General features: G+C 43.3%; 1 protein-coding gene across 3 annotated transcripts in view; it reads left to right on the top strand.

The window, feature by feature from the left end:
* Positions 1 to 16077, top strand: part of RBL1 (RB transcriptional corepressor like 1) — a 70145-nt gene that overhangs the window by 33600 nt on the left and 20468 nt on the right. For all 3 annotated transcript variants that reach the window (XM_074970354.1, XM_074970356.1, XM_074970355.1), the window contains 4 exons: positions 622 to 786; positions 1006 to 1141; positions 2514 to 2780; positions 12824 to 13041. In XM_074970354.1, coding sequence (XP_074826455.1) covers positions 622 to 786; positions 1006 to 1141; positions 2514 to 2780; positions 12824 to 13041 — 786 coding nt within the window. The remainder of the gene's footprint in view (positions 1 to 621; positions 787 to 1005; positions 1142 to 2513; positions 2781 to 12823; positions 13042 to 16077) is intronic.

Genomic DNA, 16077 nt, shown 5'->3' with positions numbered 1-16077 from the left:
TCCCTTTCCTCAGGCAATAGCCCCAGTGTGTGTGCCTCTGCTGTTGCTCGCAGTTCTTCGAGTGATTGCACATGTCCGTTCTGATTTAGGTGTGCGAATGCCCCAAGCACAGCTGTCGGAGACTTTCCCCCTGTAGTATTCATAGGCTTGGCGCTGGCACCCCCAGGTATTGTGCACTCATAGCACCAGTATATGGGGCTCCTGCCAAGTCCACACTCCTCTGTTCCTTCTTACCGCCCATCCAGCTGTCGGAACTTCCCCCTTTGCCTTGAGCAAAGTGGTTTTAGTGGTTTCCACTGTTCCTGCATTGTAAATAGTTAGTTTCATAGTGTTAGTAGTTCCAGTAGGTTAGTTAGTTATAGGTTAGGACTTCGACTCCTCTTCATACTCCATTTATATTCTCCCAATTGTATCAGTAGTCTAGTAATTACAACCCAGGTACTCATAATCCACCAACAGAAAATAGCTAATTATTCCCAGTTGTGCCGGCAAACTTTTCTGAGCTGCAGCAATGTCAGTGACCAGGGTGCTATGACTAGCATTCTGTCAGAGTGTGTTTAAGGATGGGTGAGGTGGTTTTGCTTTTAGCATGGCTGATTAAACTGCCTTGCTTCCCTTTAGGTGATTGAAGTATTGATTCGATGTGAGGAAGGACTCTCCAGAGACATGGTAAAGCACCTCAACAACATTGAAGAACAGATTCTGGAGAGTCTAGCCTGGACCAGTGACTCTGCCCTATGGAAAGCTCTACAAGCCTCAGAAAACAAGGTCCCAACCTGTGAAGAAGTATGTTGAAGGGAAAATAAATTACCAGAAAATGCAAATGTACTCCTTTTCCAGGGCTGATATTTTGCGTAGGATATTAATCAAATGCAACAATTTATCCAGTAGTGAAATAATTATAAAACGAAGACACAGTGTTCTCTGACACCCTTTTTAATAATAGTAGATGGTACAAAGAGGCGAAGATTATTTATTCTTAAACTGGCATCTCTTATATCCCAGGTAATATACCCAAGTAATTTTGAAGCCAGTAATGGAGGAAGTGGACTAGGGCACCTCCCTCTGATGCCAGTATCTCCTATTGTGCACCCCCGCTTGAAAGAGGTTCGCACAGATCTTGGTGGGAGTTTACGACGGGGTGAGTAGAGAGCTTCTGATGTGTTTGTAGTATATAGTATTTCAAACCATTCATAGTAATACATAGAGAAATCCTGGGTGTCTTTGAATTGTGTTTGCTTAGATTCTTAGTCATTTGGCTTTTCAAACTTTCTGTTTGGAAATCTTCTCCCTAACTCTATGGCTTTGTCTCCATAACACTCAATTGCTTGTTCTTCCATCAGTTGTATTGCAGTGAGTGACACACCAGTGTTTATGTCCACATTGCCTACCTGAATCAGAGTAATATTTGCCTTTGTGCCTTTTCTAGGGTTGTCTATAGTGATTCAGATGGTGTAGCTGTAATCCTTGAGAACTGGTAGCTCTGCTTCTCCTGCTGTTCTAATCTATTCAGTAGTTCACTATGCAGTTTGGTTCTGTCCTGTATTTTCTATCTTTATGCCTCTGTTCTCAGATTTGACTGGTCAATTTTTTTTTTAAAAAATACTATCCTCTATCTCATTAGTTCTTAAATGGACACTTATTTTTAACAAAGCAAAACAAAAAACCCCACAACCAACAACTTGGACTTGCTATTTTTTCACAAAAAGGCAAACATTTCTGTCCACTGAACTGTATGACCTGTTGTTACCATTCAAAGAAATGTACAGAAAGTAAAGAAGCATACTGAAGGGGAGAAGAGCAGAGCTTGAAAACATGTCAGCAGAGGCAGGTGCAAGGAAATGTCTGCTGGGAGTGGGTGAGAGCTAGAGGCAGAGTGAAACTTCCAAGTTTTTAGCCAGTTTCACTTTGCTGTTTACCCAGAAGCTCTTCTGCTTTGTGGGATGGAGAGGGACACACACCATGTAGTATCTTAAGCAGCAGGCGGTTATCTTGAGCTTCTGAAGGGTTCCATGGAGGAAAAGAGTGAAACTGATATTGTACTGATCAGTTTAACTGCTTCCGCTCATGCTATTGGGCAGCAGCAAAAGTGAGCAGAGTTTGTGAGCAGTAGAGATAAGGGAATGAGCAAAGGGAGGGAGGATTCAAGCTGGATAGTAGCGAGGGAATTAAAGAGGAAGAAACAGACACAAGATGTCTGAGCAGCTAGAGCACAGGGAAGATGTGACTGGAGGAGGATGAGGTCTCCATTGCTTTCCAGCGACTAAGAATCCAAACATATTGTCAATCAAATGAAATTGTTTGGGAATAGTAGAGAATAAGGGGAAGCAATTGAAGGGCTAGAGGACTTTGATCTGTGTATTGTGGTGCTACTGTTCTGTCAGTAGAAGGTTTCTTGTGATTCTGACTTCTGTTTTGTAGCGTGGGGACTAGCAGTTCTCTCAGTTTGGAAATTGTATTTCTATTAAACTGCTGCATATTGTAGTGATGTTTTTTCCTTTCTTGCATATTAGACATGCAGCCGTTGTCTCCGATCTCTGTTCATGAGCGCTACAGTTCTCCTACAGCTGGAAGTGCTAAGAGAAGGCTCTTTGGCGATGACAGCCCAAAAGACATGCAGGTAGAAAAGGTTCTATCTGAAGGAACTAAATTGAAAATTGCCCCAGCTTCAAGCGTTGCCACTGAAAACGTGTCTCTCTCAACGGGACAGACAATTTTGACCATGGCAACAGCTACTGTAACAGGGACAATGGGACAGAAAGTTACAATCCCACTGCATGGTAAGATATCCATTCATTTTACTTCACTGCACTTTATAATGGTGCTGAATGTTTTACTATGTCCTTTTTCTGGTGTTTGGTTGTGCTATCAAACACAATGTAGATTCAGTTTGGAGGGCTTTGCATTTTAAACAAGTAACATCTAAAGAAAATTGTTTTGAAAAGAAAAATTAAGAGAAAATATACTTTGCCATCCTGAGTGCTGCTTATTGTGTGGGCTAGTGTCTAGGCAAAGACTTGTTGCTTACAGGTTATCCTGGTAATGCATCTACTGCAGGCTGGGGCAGGGTTTGTGAAGTAGTTGCTTTGTCAATTTTGCTTCATCACAGATGAAGCCTTATGAAGATGTATGACCCAAGTAATTCTTGGGGATTTAATATGCTTAGGTCCTCAGTTACAGCTGTATCCTTATCTGTTTTCCTATCTGTTTACTCAGTATATCATGATTTTACTTAAGGATAAGGGAATATAGATTTTAGAAACAAATTGATACATGAAAGATTCACAGTACTTGACTCTGACAGATGGAAGTTGGCTGTATGGCAGCTCCCCATTTCCTGCTCTGGCCCATGAGGAATGGACTAGATGATTTAATGGAGCTCTCTCTAATTTCCAATATTTCTAATATAAAAAGAAGCATATTAAAGTTTAATATTTACAAATTTCTGTAAGGTCTGTTGCCATGGCGACCTTTAAAGGAGCAAAATAAAATTAGATATGCCATCCACAGAAACTAAGATAATAGTCAATCAAGTGCTCTCTAAATTAAATTCATTCAGAAACCGTTATATGTTCGTGATACCAAGAGGCGCAAATTCTAAGGGTAGTACCTTTGACTGAGAGCCATGCTGCCAAACATGGGAAACCATGTTCTTGATATTTATAGTGCAGTACACAACAATCCATGGAATACAACTGACACTTACCTTTGCCTTCTTTTCTAAAGACTCCTAGACAGAAGTGACTTGGCAGTCATAATGTCTATCTCACTCATTCAGGAGTATGTTCCACTGCACTCCCTGTACTACTTTATTACCTATGCTTGTACTTGCAGCACCCTACAACTGCATTGCATAGTATCATGCCCTGAGTGTTCAATTTCAGCAGTCTCCCAGCCGATCTTAATAGATATTAATTGCTATGCAGGTGCATAGGGTGAGAGGTATTCTCTCGATACCTTGGCTCCACACCATTTAGGCTTTGAATATGATTACCAACATCTTTGAATTACAGCCAGAAGAAAACAGGAAGCCAGTGTAGAGACTTGACCTCAGGTCCTGTGTTTGAGGCATCCTGCGGCAGTTAGGAGGAAGGCAGAAGGGTTCTGAAGTAGCTGGAGGAATTGGTCCTAAAACACATTTGTCCCAGTTGGTAGTAACAAAGGTGTGGATGACTATGTGAGATCCAGATCGAAGAAGAATGGTCCATGATCCATGGCAAACTCACCCACACTATGGGTCACCAATGCAGTTTAAGTCAAAGAGCAGCGATAAATCCAATGAGACCCTGAGGATGTGAACCATTTTGGTGAAAGTCAGATATTACACCCTTATTAGCTGATGCAGACATACCATTGGCTTAATCTCCCATCTCCTTCCCCTTACCAGGAAACAAAACTGCAGGTTTTCCCAGCTTGAATATTCATCCATCTCTCTATATCGTATGCTGGCAGAGTAAAGAGACTATAGACGTCATAGTGTTTGAGATGGTGGCAAAGAGCTGAGTATTGTTATACTGATGACCCAGTAGTCCAAACTCTTGATCTTTCCAAGTGGCTTAATAGGAGTGTCAGACAGAAGGGATTACAAAATGGTATGCTATGGAACCTGGCATTTGCAGGGCCAAGGGAAGAAGAGATTGCCGAGCACTTACCCTTTTTGGAAGTTTCTGAGAAGAAGTAAACCCACTGAAAGATTCCTCAGTCCACTCCTGCAATATTTTGCAGGCAAGTCAGTCAGACCTTAGAGTCACAATGTTATCCAGAGCTGCTGGTAAATCTATTAAAATCAGCTTGGGAACTTTACCTTTTACATCATCACTATAAGATCATCCATATCAATAGAGATGTTTCCATAAACAAGCCTGAACCCAGAAGTTAGGCATCAAAATCTGTATAATCAGTACTGGAGGTGGCTCATCACTATCTTTTCAATTACCTTCTCTTAAAAGGGGAGCTTCAAGGTAAGACAAAACTGTGTGTTAATCAAATATGGTTTCTTGAGCAAGGTCCTAAGCACTCTTTATTTAAATGTTATTGGTATGTTGCTATCCCTGATGGAGGCATTAGGAATCTTTGACAATAATGGGCCTGTTGTCTTTTCCATTGCTTTCATCATCCATGAAGGACACAGGGCCCTTTCCATACATGATGTGATTTGGTTGGGGTTACAACCAAAACCTCAGCAAGAGAAACCATCTGAGAGCCACCCAGTACAGGTGGCATATTTTATCTCCCACTCTTGTACTGTTCCTATTGAAGTGGTCAGCTCTGACTGAATTCCAGTTTATATTATCTGATGTGTATGTTGACTACTATACATGTGAGAGAAACTTGATTTTACATTGCTGAGACAATCTGGGTTAATCAGATTGCCCAGAATTCAGAATGCTTCCTCTGATTTGGATTTTGCAGAAGTTAAGGCTGAGAAGACAACTTTCATCACCTCAATAATAGTAACAACCTAAAAATGCCATAATTCTTGACACAAGCAATTGGATTTGGGGGTGAATCTTCTGTTAGTCCTCCAGGCTTCTCCCTTGCTTCTTCATGTTTCTCTAGCTCTGTATACCACAGTAACGTGCGAGGACAATGCATGGGGCATCATGGCGTCATTGTCTGTCAGATGGTCGTGGACAGTAGTGCAGCTAAGTTGCACTAGACCAGTGGTTCTCAAACTTTTTTGCACTGGTGACCCCTTTCACATAGCAAGCCTCTGAGTGCGACCCTCGCTTATAAATTAAAAACACTTTTAAATATCTTTAACACCATTATAAATGCTGGAGGCAACGCGGGGTTTAGGATGGAGGCTGACAGCTCACGACCCCCCATGTAATAACCTCGCGACCCCCTGAGGGGTCACAACCCCCAGTTTGAGAACCCCTGCACTAGACTGTCAAGGTGGTCCCGTGGCCGAGCTGGAAATCTGTGTTTTGGAAATACAAAGGGCCCATGATTTTCCAAGGGTGAACCATAGAAACTTCTCCACCTGACAGAAGCATGGAAAAGCTCTCCGAGAACGAAATGATTGGACTGACAAAGATGTATTTTAAACAATCCTGTTATCGGTCCCATTCATAAAATGATGAAACCAGAGGTGTTAGTTGAGCTGAGCTGGACTATAATCCCGTAAACAAGATGCATCATTACTATACATGCTGAAGATACTGACAGTAAGTCTTGGCAATTGCAATGTCAGGCTTGGCAAACGGTTAGCCTTGAGTAGGAATTTTAGTGAGTAAATGGGGTGACCTATGCACAATCAGATGCCCAAATGCACTTTATTTTGGGACTCACAAGTGTGTCCACCTAGTCTGAACTAGCTTTTGCAGTTCACTTTTAGAGTTCCATAGGGCTAGAAACAAATGCTTTATAACCACTTGAAATCTAGGAATTCAAGCTTTCAAGAGGCATAAAGCCATTCTTTTTAACTTCAGTAGTTTGTGGGATACCTGCTTCTAAAACCACTTAGGAATTAAATGGAGGAGAGACCAGATGTGCTGATCAAGATGTGATTTTAGGGGCCTATAACTTAGGTCTTGTCTACACTACAATAGCAGAGCTACAGCTCTGCAGTGGAGCCGCTGTAGTGCCATAGCATAGATGTTTGCTAAAGCCACAGAAGGGATTTCTCTGTTGCTGTAGTTAATCCACCACTTTGAGAGATGTTAGCTAGGTTGATGGAAGAATTCTTCTCTTGATCTAGTGGTGTCTATACCAGGGTTTAGGCTGGCTTAACTGCATGTTTCGGGTGTGAATTTTTCATGCCTGGGAGCCATGTCGCTATGCCCACCTAATATTTAGGGGTAGACTTGGCCCTATGTCCTTCCAGGGCTAGAAACACTCTGGCAGAAAGTGAGAAAATTTCTCTAAGCATTGGTCTTGCAGCTAGAACATACGAACGGTGTCCTGTCCACCGACAGTGGCCAATGCCAGGTGCCCCAGAGGGAGTGAACCTAACAGGTAATGATCAAGTGATCTCTCTCCTGCCATCCGTCTCCACCCTCTGACAAACAGAGGCTAGGGACATCATTCCTTACCCATCCTGGCTAATAACCATTAATGGACTTAACCTCCATGAATGTATCCAATTCTCTTTTGAACCCTGTTATAGTCCTAGCCTTCACAACCTCCTCAGGCAAGGAGTTCCACAGGTTGACTGTGCACTGTGTGAAGAATAACTTCCTTTTATTTGTTTTAAATCTGCTGCCCATTAATTTCATTTGGTGGCCCCTAGTTCTTATATTACGGGAACAAGTAAATAACTTTTCCTTATTCACTTTCTCCACACCACTCATGATTTTATATACCTCTATCATCTCCCCCCTTAGTCTCCTCTTTTCCAAGCTGAAAAGTCCTAGCCTCTTTAATCTCTCCTCATATGGGACCTGTTTCAAACCCCTAATCATTTTAGTTGCCCTTTTCTGGACCTTTTCTAATGCCAGTATATCATTTTTGAGATGAGGGGACCACATCTGTACGCAGTATTCAAGATGTGGGCGTACCATGGATTTACATAAGGGCAATAAGATATTCTCTGTCTTATTCTCTGTCCCTTTTTAAATGACTGCAGATCAGCTGCAAACTCAGGCATCAGCGATCTTCCTGCGGAGCCGCTGGAGTCCTCCCTCCTGGGTATGTCTTCCCGGGAGCAAGAGCCAGTTGTGTCTTAGCCAAGACCCTCGTCCTTATCTCCAGATGATGCCATGCTGCCTTGTTCGTCTTCCCCTTCTATTCTGGAGGTCTTTAAGATGTATCAGGACCTTTTATACCAGGTAGCTGCATCCCTGGGCGTCCAGGCGGAGTTTCTCCAAGAGAACATATACAAACTGGTGGGCATTTTACAGCCTGCCATCCCTGGGAGAGAGGCCCTCCTGATCAATGATATGCACCTCGTGCCGGTGAGAGCCCTGTGGAGTACGTCGGTCTTGATACCACCAGGGGCTAAGCACGTGGAAAAGCACTACTTTGTTCCCAGGCAGGGATTTGAGGGGTTCTATTCACACCTGGCCCCAAATTCCCTGACCATAATGGCAGTAAATGACAGGGCCAGGGTAGGTTAAAGTCTTCCCCCAAGGACAGAGACTCCAAGCGATTGGATATTCTGGGCAGAAAGATCTATCTCTCATCATTCCTACAGATGAGGATCGCAAATCAGGCTTTGCTGTCCAAGTATGATTTCCTCAATTGGTCAGCTGTGTCTAGATTCAAGAACCAGTTGCCCAAGGCCTTTCATGAGGAGTTTCCGGCATTTTTTGAATGCTTATTGGTGGCACACAACACATGCCAATAATTACTAGGGGGCCCCCTTGAGCTGGTTGGGGCCCTAAGCAATTGCTTAAACTGCTTATTCTGAGCACCAGCTCTGGTTCTTGGACAAGACTGATGACACTTTGCACTCCTTTAAGGATTCTGGGGCTACCTTGAGGTCCTTGGGAGGGTGCATACCATCTGCACAAAGATGCCACTGTGGGGCACAGCAGCAGCAACAATATTCTTCACATTCTTCACAGCATTTCTTCACACAACCTTTCCCCCGAAACAGCAGGATTACTATAGAAAGAGGGATAGATCCCACAAGAGGAATCGGTCAGGCTCTGGCTTTGGACAGTCCACACGCCTTCCCTCAGTGCTGGCTAATCACCCATTTTAACTCCTTAGTCCAGAGCACTGATTCAGTCAATACTCCACCCTCTTTGTCTCTTTAGGGACTGGTTGGCCCACTTTTGCAGTGCTTGGGACTCAGTTGTCTCCCAGCAGCTGGGTCCTAGACGCTGTCAGATCAGACTATGCACCCCACCCCCAAATCCATCTTCAGGGACCCCTCTCACAAGACTCTGCTCATCAAGCAGATCAGCTTTCTCTTGACATTGGGAGTGGTGGAGGAAGTTCCCCTGGAGCACCAGGGCCACAGCGTTTACTTCCAGTACTTCCTGATACCAAAATCCAAGGATGGATGAGACCCATTCTCAACTTTCACGACCTCAACAAGTGAATCAGTGTGGAAGAAAACTCAGTCTTCACTCTTAGGTTGTTTGCAACAAGTCAGAGACAATTTTATTCATGCAATTGCAGGGAAGACAGCAATTGGACAGAGTGTCTGTCCTTATGCAAATCTTCAAAATACAAAACAATATAAAGCAGTATTTATACCTTTTCATTATATAAAGCTGTGCCTTGTTTATACATTTTTCTTTCTGATATCTTATTTGTTTTCAACATTTCCTGCTAACAATTACATTCCATTGTTATCTCAAGGCAAAGTTAAAAACAGCTTTGCTTGCAGTTTCCCATACACTTCACCAGTCCTGCCTCTACAAATCTTGCATTATTATGATTCTGTGTTAGCCTGACTGTTGCTCTGTCTCTAACAAACTAAGATGGCTGCACTCAAATCCTCTTTTTCCCCTCTTCCTACTTCCACATCAGATACATGAGATTTTGCATGCTCACTCTCGGCTAAACTCTTCACGTGGTCTCAGAATGGCTGATTTGTTGCTCTGGAACTTACATTCATGTGGCGATTCTACTGATACAGAGGAAATTTCTGCATTGTGTGGTAGGAGAATGCCACTTTCGTTACACTATTGTCCCATTCGGCCTCTCTTCTGCCCCCTGAGTCTTCACCAAATGCATTGTGGTGTCATGGCTTTTCTCAGGAGGAAGGGAATCCACGTCCTCCTGTACCTCGACGACTGGTTGCTGAAGGGTGGCTCCAGAGAGAAGGTTCTCACCCATGTCAACACCACATTGCATTTGCTTGACCGTCTGTGACTGACTGTAAACACCACAAAGACAATCACGGTTCCCACTCAAAAAAAAAAAAAAATTGAGTTAATTAGACCCCTGTTAGTTTCCACGAGGTAAAGGGTGTTCCTGCTGACCTACCACTTCCGAGCAATTCAACAGCTCTGCCTCAGTCTACAATCTTGGCCTTCCACGACTATCTGTGTGTGTCTGAGCATGTTGAGTCATGTGCCCACTTACATGCAACTCATCCAGTTGGGTAAGCTATGCCTTCGCCCTCTTCAGATGTACCTAAGGATGGTCTGCTACCCTGCCTTGCGTTCTCTGAACAGATTGATTTGCCTTTCTCCACCAGTCCTAGATTCCTTGTGCTCTTGGGAGTCACTACACAGTGTGTGCCATGGAGTCCCTTTCACTTGGCCCTCTCAGACCAAATCATTGGTTGTCGATGCTTCCCTTCTGAGTTGGGGAGTACATCTGGATTAATTGAGGGTGCAGTGCCAGTGGTTGGAACAGGAAGCCTTACTCCATGTCAATTTGTTGGAACTTTGGGCCATCCACAATGCATGTCTTGTCTTCTGGGACTGCATCAGACATTCAGTGGTTCACATGCTCACCGACTTACCACCGCAATGTACTGTGTGAACAAACAAGGGGAAGCACATTCCAGGTTACTCTGCCTGGAAGCGATCAACCTGTGGCAATTTTGCATTGAAGACATCACTCCAGTAGCAGTCCGCTTGCAGGGGGGGTGCATAGGAGTCTCACAGACCATCTCAGCAGGCTTTTCTTCCTGAGCCACAAGTGGTCGATGAAGGAGACTGTCCTCCAGGTCATCACTGGAACAGGGGATATCTCCGCGATTGACCTGTTTGTGATGAGGGAAAACAGGAAGTGTCGACTATTCTGTTCTTGAGGGGGCCTCAGCCTGGGCTCCCTCTCTGACGCCTTCCACTGCAGCTGGCAGTCAACTCTTTTGTATGCCTTTCCACCTATTCCGATCATTCCTCAGATCATCCACAAACTCAAGGCAGATTGGGCCAAGCGTCCTCATTGCTCCTGCATGGCAGAGACAGTCCTGGTTCTCAGATCTCCTTGCTCTGTCAATTCAGCCTCCCATACTGCTTCCTTTCCATCCCAACCTGCTCACTCAGCACCATGGCTGCACCCTGCATCCTGCTATACTGAATGAAGAGAGAGAGCAATGCTCAGAGGCTGTCCAACAAGACCTGCTCAACAGTAGGAAGTCCTCCACTAGGACGGCATACTTAAAGGGAAGAGGTTCTCGATGTGGTCCTTGGCCTGCAGGACCCAACTGACAGGGGCTTCCATCCAGGGCAGCTGTGAGTACCTATTATATCGTCAGAAATCGGGCCTTGCCCTCAGTTCGCTAAGTACATTTGGCAGCAGTATCAGCATTTTTTTTTCCAGTGCCATGGTGATGAGATTTCTGAAAGGGCTTCTCCGCTTACATCCTCGGATCCAAGTACTGGTTCCTCTTTGGGACCTAACTATGGTTCTGGTTGTTCTAATGGGCTCTCCATTTGAACCCCTTGCGTCTTGTCCACTGCCCCTCCTATCTCAGCAAACTGTGTTCCTGATAGCTTTCACTTCTGCAAGAAGGGTGTGAGTTACAGGCCCTTATGGCTGAGCCACCTTGCACTCAGTTCTCCAAGGATGAGGTGATGCTGCGACCACACCTAAAGTTTTTGTCCAAGGCGGTCTCTGTTTCTTCTGAATTAGGCAGTGCAGTTACCCATGTTTTTCCATAAGCCACACGCTTCCCCAGAGAAACAGCATCTCCATACCCTGGATGTCAGGTCATATCTAGCCTTTTACCTGGACAGGACTAAGCCATTTGTACTTCATCTCGCCTGTTCGTGTCATATGCAAACTGCATGAAGGGGCAAGCAGTCTCTGCACAGACCATCTCTAGATGGATAATATCCTGTATCAAGACTATGTATGAGATAGCTTTGGCTATGCCTCCTCAGTGGATACAGGCTCACTCCACGAGGGTGCAAGCGACATCGATAGCATTCCTCAGTGACGTTTCCTCACTGGACTTTTGGAAAGTGGCCACATGGTCATCCATATGTACGATTATGGACTATTATGCTATTACTGCATCTTCCTGAGCAGATGCAGGCCTCAGAAGGACGGTCCTGTGATCCCTATTCCAGTAAACTCTGAGCCCTGCCTACAGATTGTGGTACTGCTTATGAGTCACCTAACTGGAATACACATCTGCATCTCCTCGAAGAAGAAGAAACAGTTACGTACTGTAACTCTGGTTCTTCAAGATATGATGAGAACATGATCTGTCCCCTCTGCATCGGAGTCGCCTCTCATGGGATTTCATTATGAAGGAACTGAGTGGTGTGGCGGTGGCGCCACCTCATATAGCCAGGGGAGGAGCCATAAGACACAAGCCCCTCTACAGGTACTGCTAGCAAAAATCTCTGGCTCCAGTGCACTGGGAGTGCACACACCTAACTAGAATACATGTCCGCATCACATTTCGAAGAACCACAGTTGCAGTAAGTAACTGTTTTTTCTTAAAGGGACAGTCAGCTCTAGGTTATTGTAAATGTGTCAATTTCAGAATATTTGTTTCTGATAGATTACACTTTCTAATTAAACAGTAGGTCTTGGGGTTTATTCTGAAATTGATTTTAAAATATTTGTGCTTTCTCTCCCCTTTGGCGCTTGATAGAGAAACTGATAACAGGGGAAACAGTGAAACTGACTGTGCACAAAATAAACTGGAAAAAAAATAAGCAAGATGTTGCTAGCTTTCAGTTATAGGACTATTTAATGTTTCTTGTAAATTTTGTACCAACAATGCTTTTAGACGGAAGTGTGATCTTTCACGTTTACAGTGTCCCTCCCTTTAAGTATTTTCAAGAGTATGATAAAGTAATTCCTTTATGAATGCACTGCCAGGGAAACAAGGATTCCTTTGACATCAAACACTGCAGAACAGTCTTAACATTAACTGTTTCTGTGAATTATGATTATATTTGCAATTCAGCTGTGCAGCTTGGCTGCAAAATAATATTCCTGTATATGTCTTCAGGTATTGCAAACGACACTGGAGGGATTACCTTGATTCCCATTTCAGTGAATTTGTCTCAGCAGTCTAAAGTGGAGAGTCATGGACAAGTACCTCTCACTGCTCAAGCTTTAACTGGTGCATCTCCAAACCATTCCCGTATGAATCAAGCACAGGAAGCACATCAGTCGGCAGGAAGCAAACCAAAGAAAACTGGCTCCATGGCACTGTTTTACAGAAAGGTAAATATCTTGGCTAAGAGTTGCTTTGTATTAAATGTTTTTCTCTATTTTAGAGAGACAAGGTGGGTGAGGTAATCTTTTATTGACCAAGTGCTCTGTTTTGTTAATGCTTGATTATATTTAAATTTGTCTGTCTCTCAGCAAACTGTTCCATTATACTCCTGTGTTATTCAGTTACTTTTCCTTTGGCACTAATAAAGGCACCTGTGCCAGAAAATGCTTTAAAATCCTATTACTAAAAAATTGCTTTTCAGTTCCACTAATTTGGGCCAGATGTGGTGTTCTCTAATCTCCTTGGTTGACAGGCAGCATCTCCAATAGCTAGCCACAAATTGTTGGTGCTTTTTGGTTCTTTATTCCTGCTCTTGTTTTCTCCCAGCTCTGCTGAGGGTGTAGATAGCTGTACTAGCTCCAACTCCTTAGTGCTTTGCCAGAAATTCTCAGAGAGAGGAGATAACGCACATAGACCCTGTAGGCTGGGGTAAGGCCTCAAATAAGGGTGTTTTCTCTTCTAAATCTCTCTGCGCTCTTTCTTTTCTAATGGGTTTTGAACTAGGACTTGGGAAACTTTCATCATCCCTCTCTTAAATGCATGGATTAGACATGCTGAAGGGAAGACTGTCTTCCTGTAACTGATTAGTGTTCAGACACACTCAGCCCTGGTCTACACTAGAACTTTAGGTCGAATTTAGCAGCGTTAAATCGATGTAAACCTGCACCCGTCCACACGATGAAGCCCCTTTTTTTTCGACTTAAAGGGCTCTTAAAATCGATTTCCTTACTCTACCCCTGACAAGTAGATTAGCGCTTAAATCGGCCTTGCTGGGTCGAATTTGGGGTACTGTGGAGGCAATTCGACGGTATTGGCCTCCGGGAGCTATCCCAGAGTGCTCCATTGTGACCGCTCTGGACAGCACTCTCAACTCAGATGCACTGGCCAGGTAGACAGGAAAAGAACCGCGAACTTTTGAATCTCATTTCCGGAGACTGCGGGAACTGTGGGATAGCTACCCACAGTGCAACACTCCGGTACTGTGGAAGCACTCCGCTGAGTTAATGCACTTAAAGCATTTTCTGTGGGTCACACACACTCAAATATATAAAAACGATTTCTAAAAAACCGACTTCTATAAATTTGACCTAATTTCGTAGTGTAGACATACCCTCAGACACACTCTTATTTCAGCTTCTCCTGTCTCTGAAAATTCCATTCTGTCATCTCTTCTATTGGAAGTAACATCTGTTTCCTGGACCCACCGACCCGTCCAGAATTGGCTGCTTATGTGGGGCTTCACAAAGCTGTGTTGGATACTTAAGCCCTCTGGGACAATATTCAGAAAGAGGAATAACATGCTTGCTTACCAGAGGAAGGAAGGAATTTGAGGGATGAATAAGCATGAATAACTTATAGGAGTTTTGCTGCCTTTCTCTTGCATTTTCATTTTAGAGAGAGACAAGGTGAGGGAAGATTTCTTTATCCATAAACATGAGCAAACCCCCTGAGTATACCTGATTAGATCAGTCTTAATCTGCCTTCCAAAAACTTAAATCATAGTACCTGCACTATTTGTATGCCTCCCTGTTGGAGTTTTCTTGTTTCTTTATTTAATTGTATTCCTGGTGGCCATAGTTTCAGCTAGCAACACTAGCAGTGAGCGATTCATTCATTGGAGTGCTTTGTTACAGAGAGAGAAAATAAAACTTATTCTTAGAGATTCTGATTTCTTTTAGGATCTCACAGGCAGAATGGAGTTTGGTTCTCTGCTTTCAATCAAACAGCTGCTATCCCCACCTCTTGTCTGAGGAGGGATGAGAATTAAGTTGGTCCAAATTAATGTCCAGCCAACGTGCAAGCTTAATTTTCAATCATACAGTGGTTTTATGCATCTTTATCTGCTTTCACTGTGTGCTTAGAAAATTATGTAATAAACAAAACTACTGTTCCCTGTTGCTAGGAAAGTTAAAATCCAAGCTTCTGATGAAACCCCATCTTTAAGGGAGTTTTAACCTTTTGGTTACAGGTTACGAACTCAAACCCTTGTGCACAAAAGGGTATTCTTCTCTTCTGCCTGTCTTGTGGAACTTTTCAATAGAGCAGATCATTAAAAGTCTTTTTTTTACTTCCAGACATAAATGCCTTTGTGTTCTTAGTTCTCATAGTGGGGGGAAAGAACTTCTACAGTTAATGAAAGACTGTTAATCATGTTGCACTTGTCAAGGTCATCTCAGGTTTTCATCTGAATGAGGTGTTTTTAAAAAGAAACCTGATAAATACTGTGTAGGTTAATCTCCTTGGGTGTAAGTAAAGTATATGACCTCTTCAAACTTCCTGCTCATCTGGAGGGGTCCCAAGGTATGTGGTCAGGTAGATGAAGTAGTTAGGTACAATGCTTGTCAAATTATACTGGCCAGATGGATCAGACTTTGTATTTCTGAAGCCTGTAAGGCAGAGATGACAACTCAGTATTTGAGTACATTCTCCCATGCAGAACCCCTTGCAGAGATTGGTAAGATGGCAGCTTCGGTACATTTAGCATTTTTTATTAGAGTAGCTTTTAGTTGATGGATTCTCATTTTTAACCACTCTCGAATTTGGTCTCTGTATGAAGGGATTGCTACATAGATCCTGTCAGTTCTGGACTTATGAATTTGAACATGCAGAAAGTAGGGTTTTACCTGTAGATTTTTGAATTTCAAATATAGGATTGGAAGTTTTCTATTCTAGTTTCTGGTTGCTAAGAGACAAGAAAACTAGTGGAGTGGGAGCTAGTCATCTCTTCTGTGTTGTGAAGGCAAATTGCTTCTGGTTAAGGAAATGGTATTTTGCTAAGTAGGATTCTGATTTGTTGTTTTCCTTGCTTTAACATTTTGAATGTTTGTGTTTGATGCTGTGGAGGATTTGTCTGGAACTAGAAAACAAAGAGCTGGAATTGGGATCCAAAAGGTGCTTAACTGACAGGTAGCAGCACTTATCTAGCTAGACAATCATGGAGTTGGAGAACATACAGTCCAACCATCTCAAATTGCTGTTTCTGA

The sequence above is a fragment of the Natator depressus genome, chromosome 13 (assembly GCF_965152275.1).
Source record: "Natator depressus isolate rNatDep1 chromosome 13, rNatDep2.hap1, whole genome shotgun sequence".
Taxonomy (NCBI): Eukaryota; Metazoa; Chordata; order Testudines; family Cheloniidae; genus Natator; species Natator depressus.
Note: the sequence above shows the minus strand (reverse complement) of the source record. Positions and strands in the feature narration are given on the sequence as shown.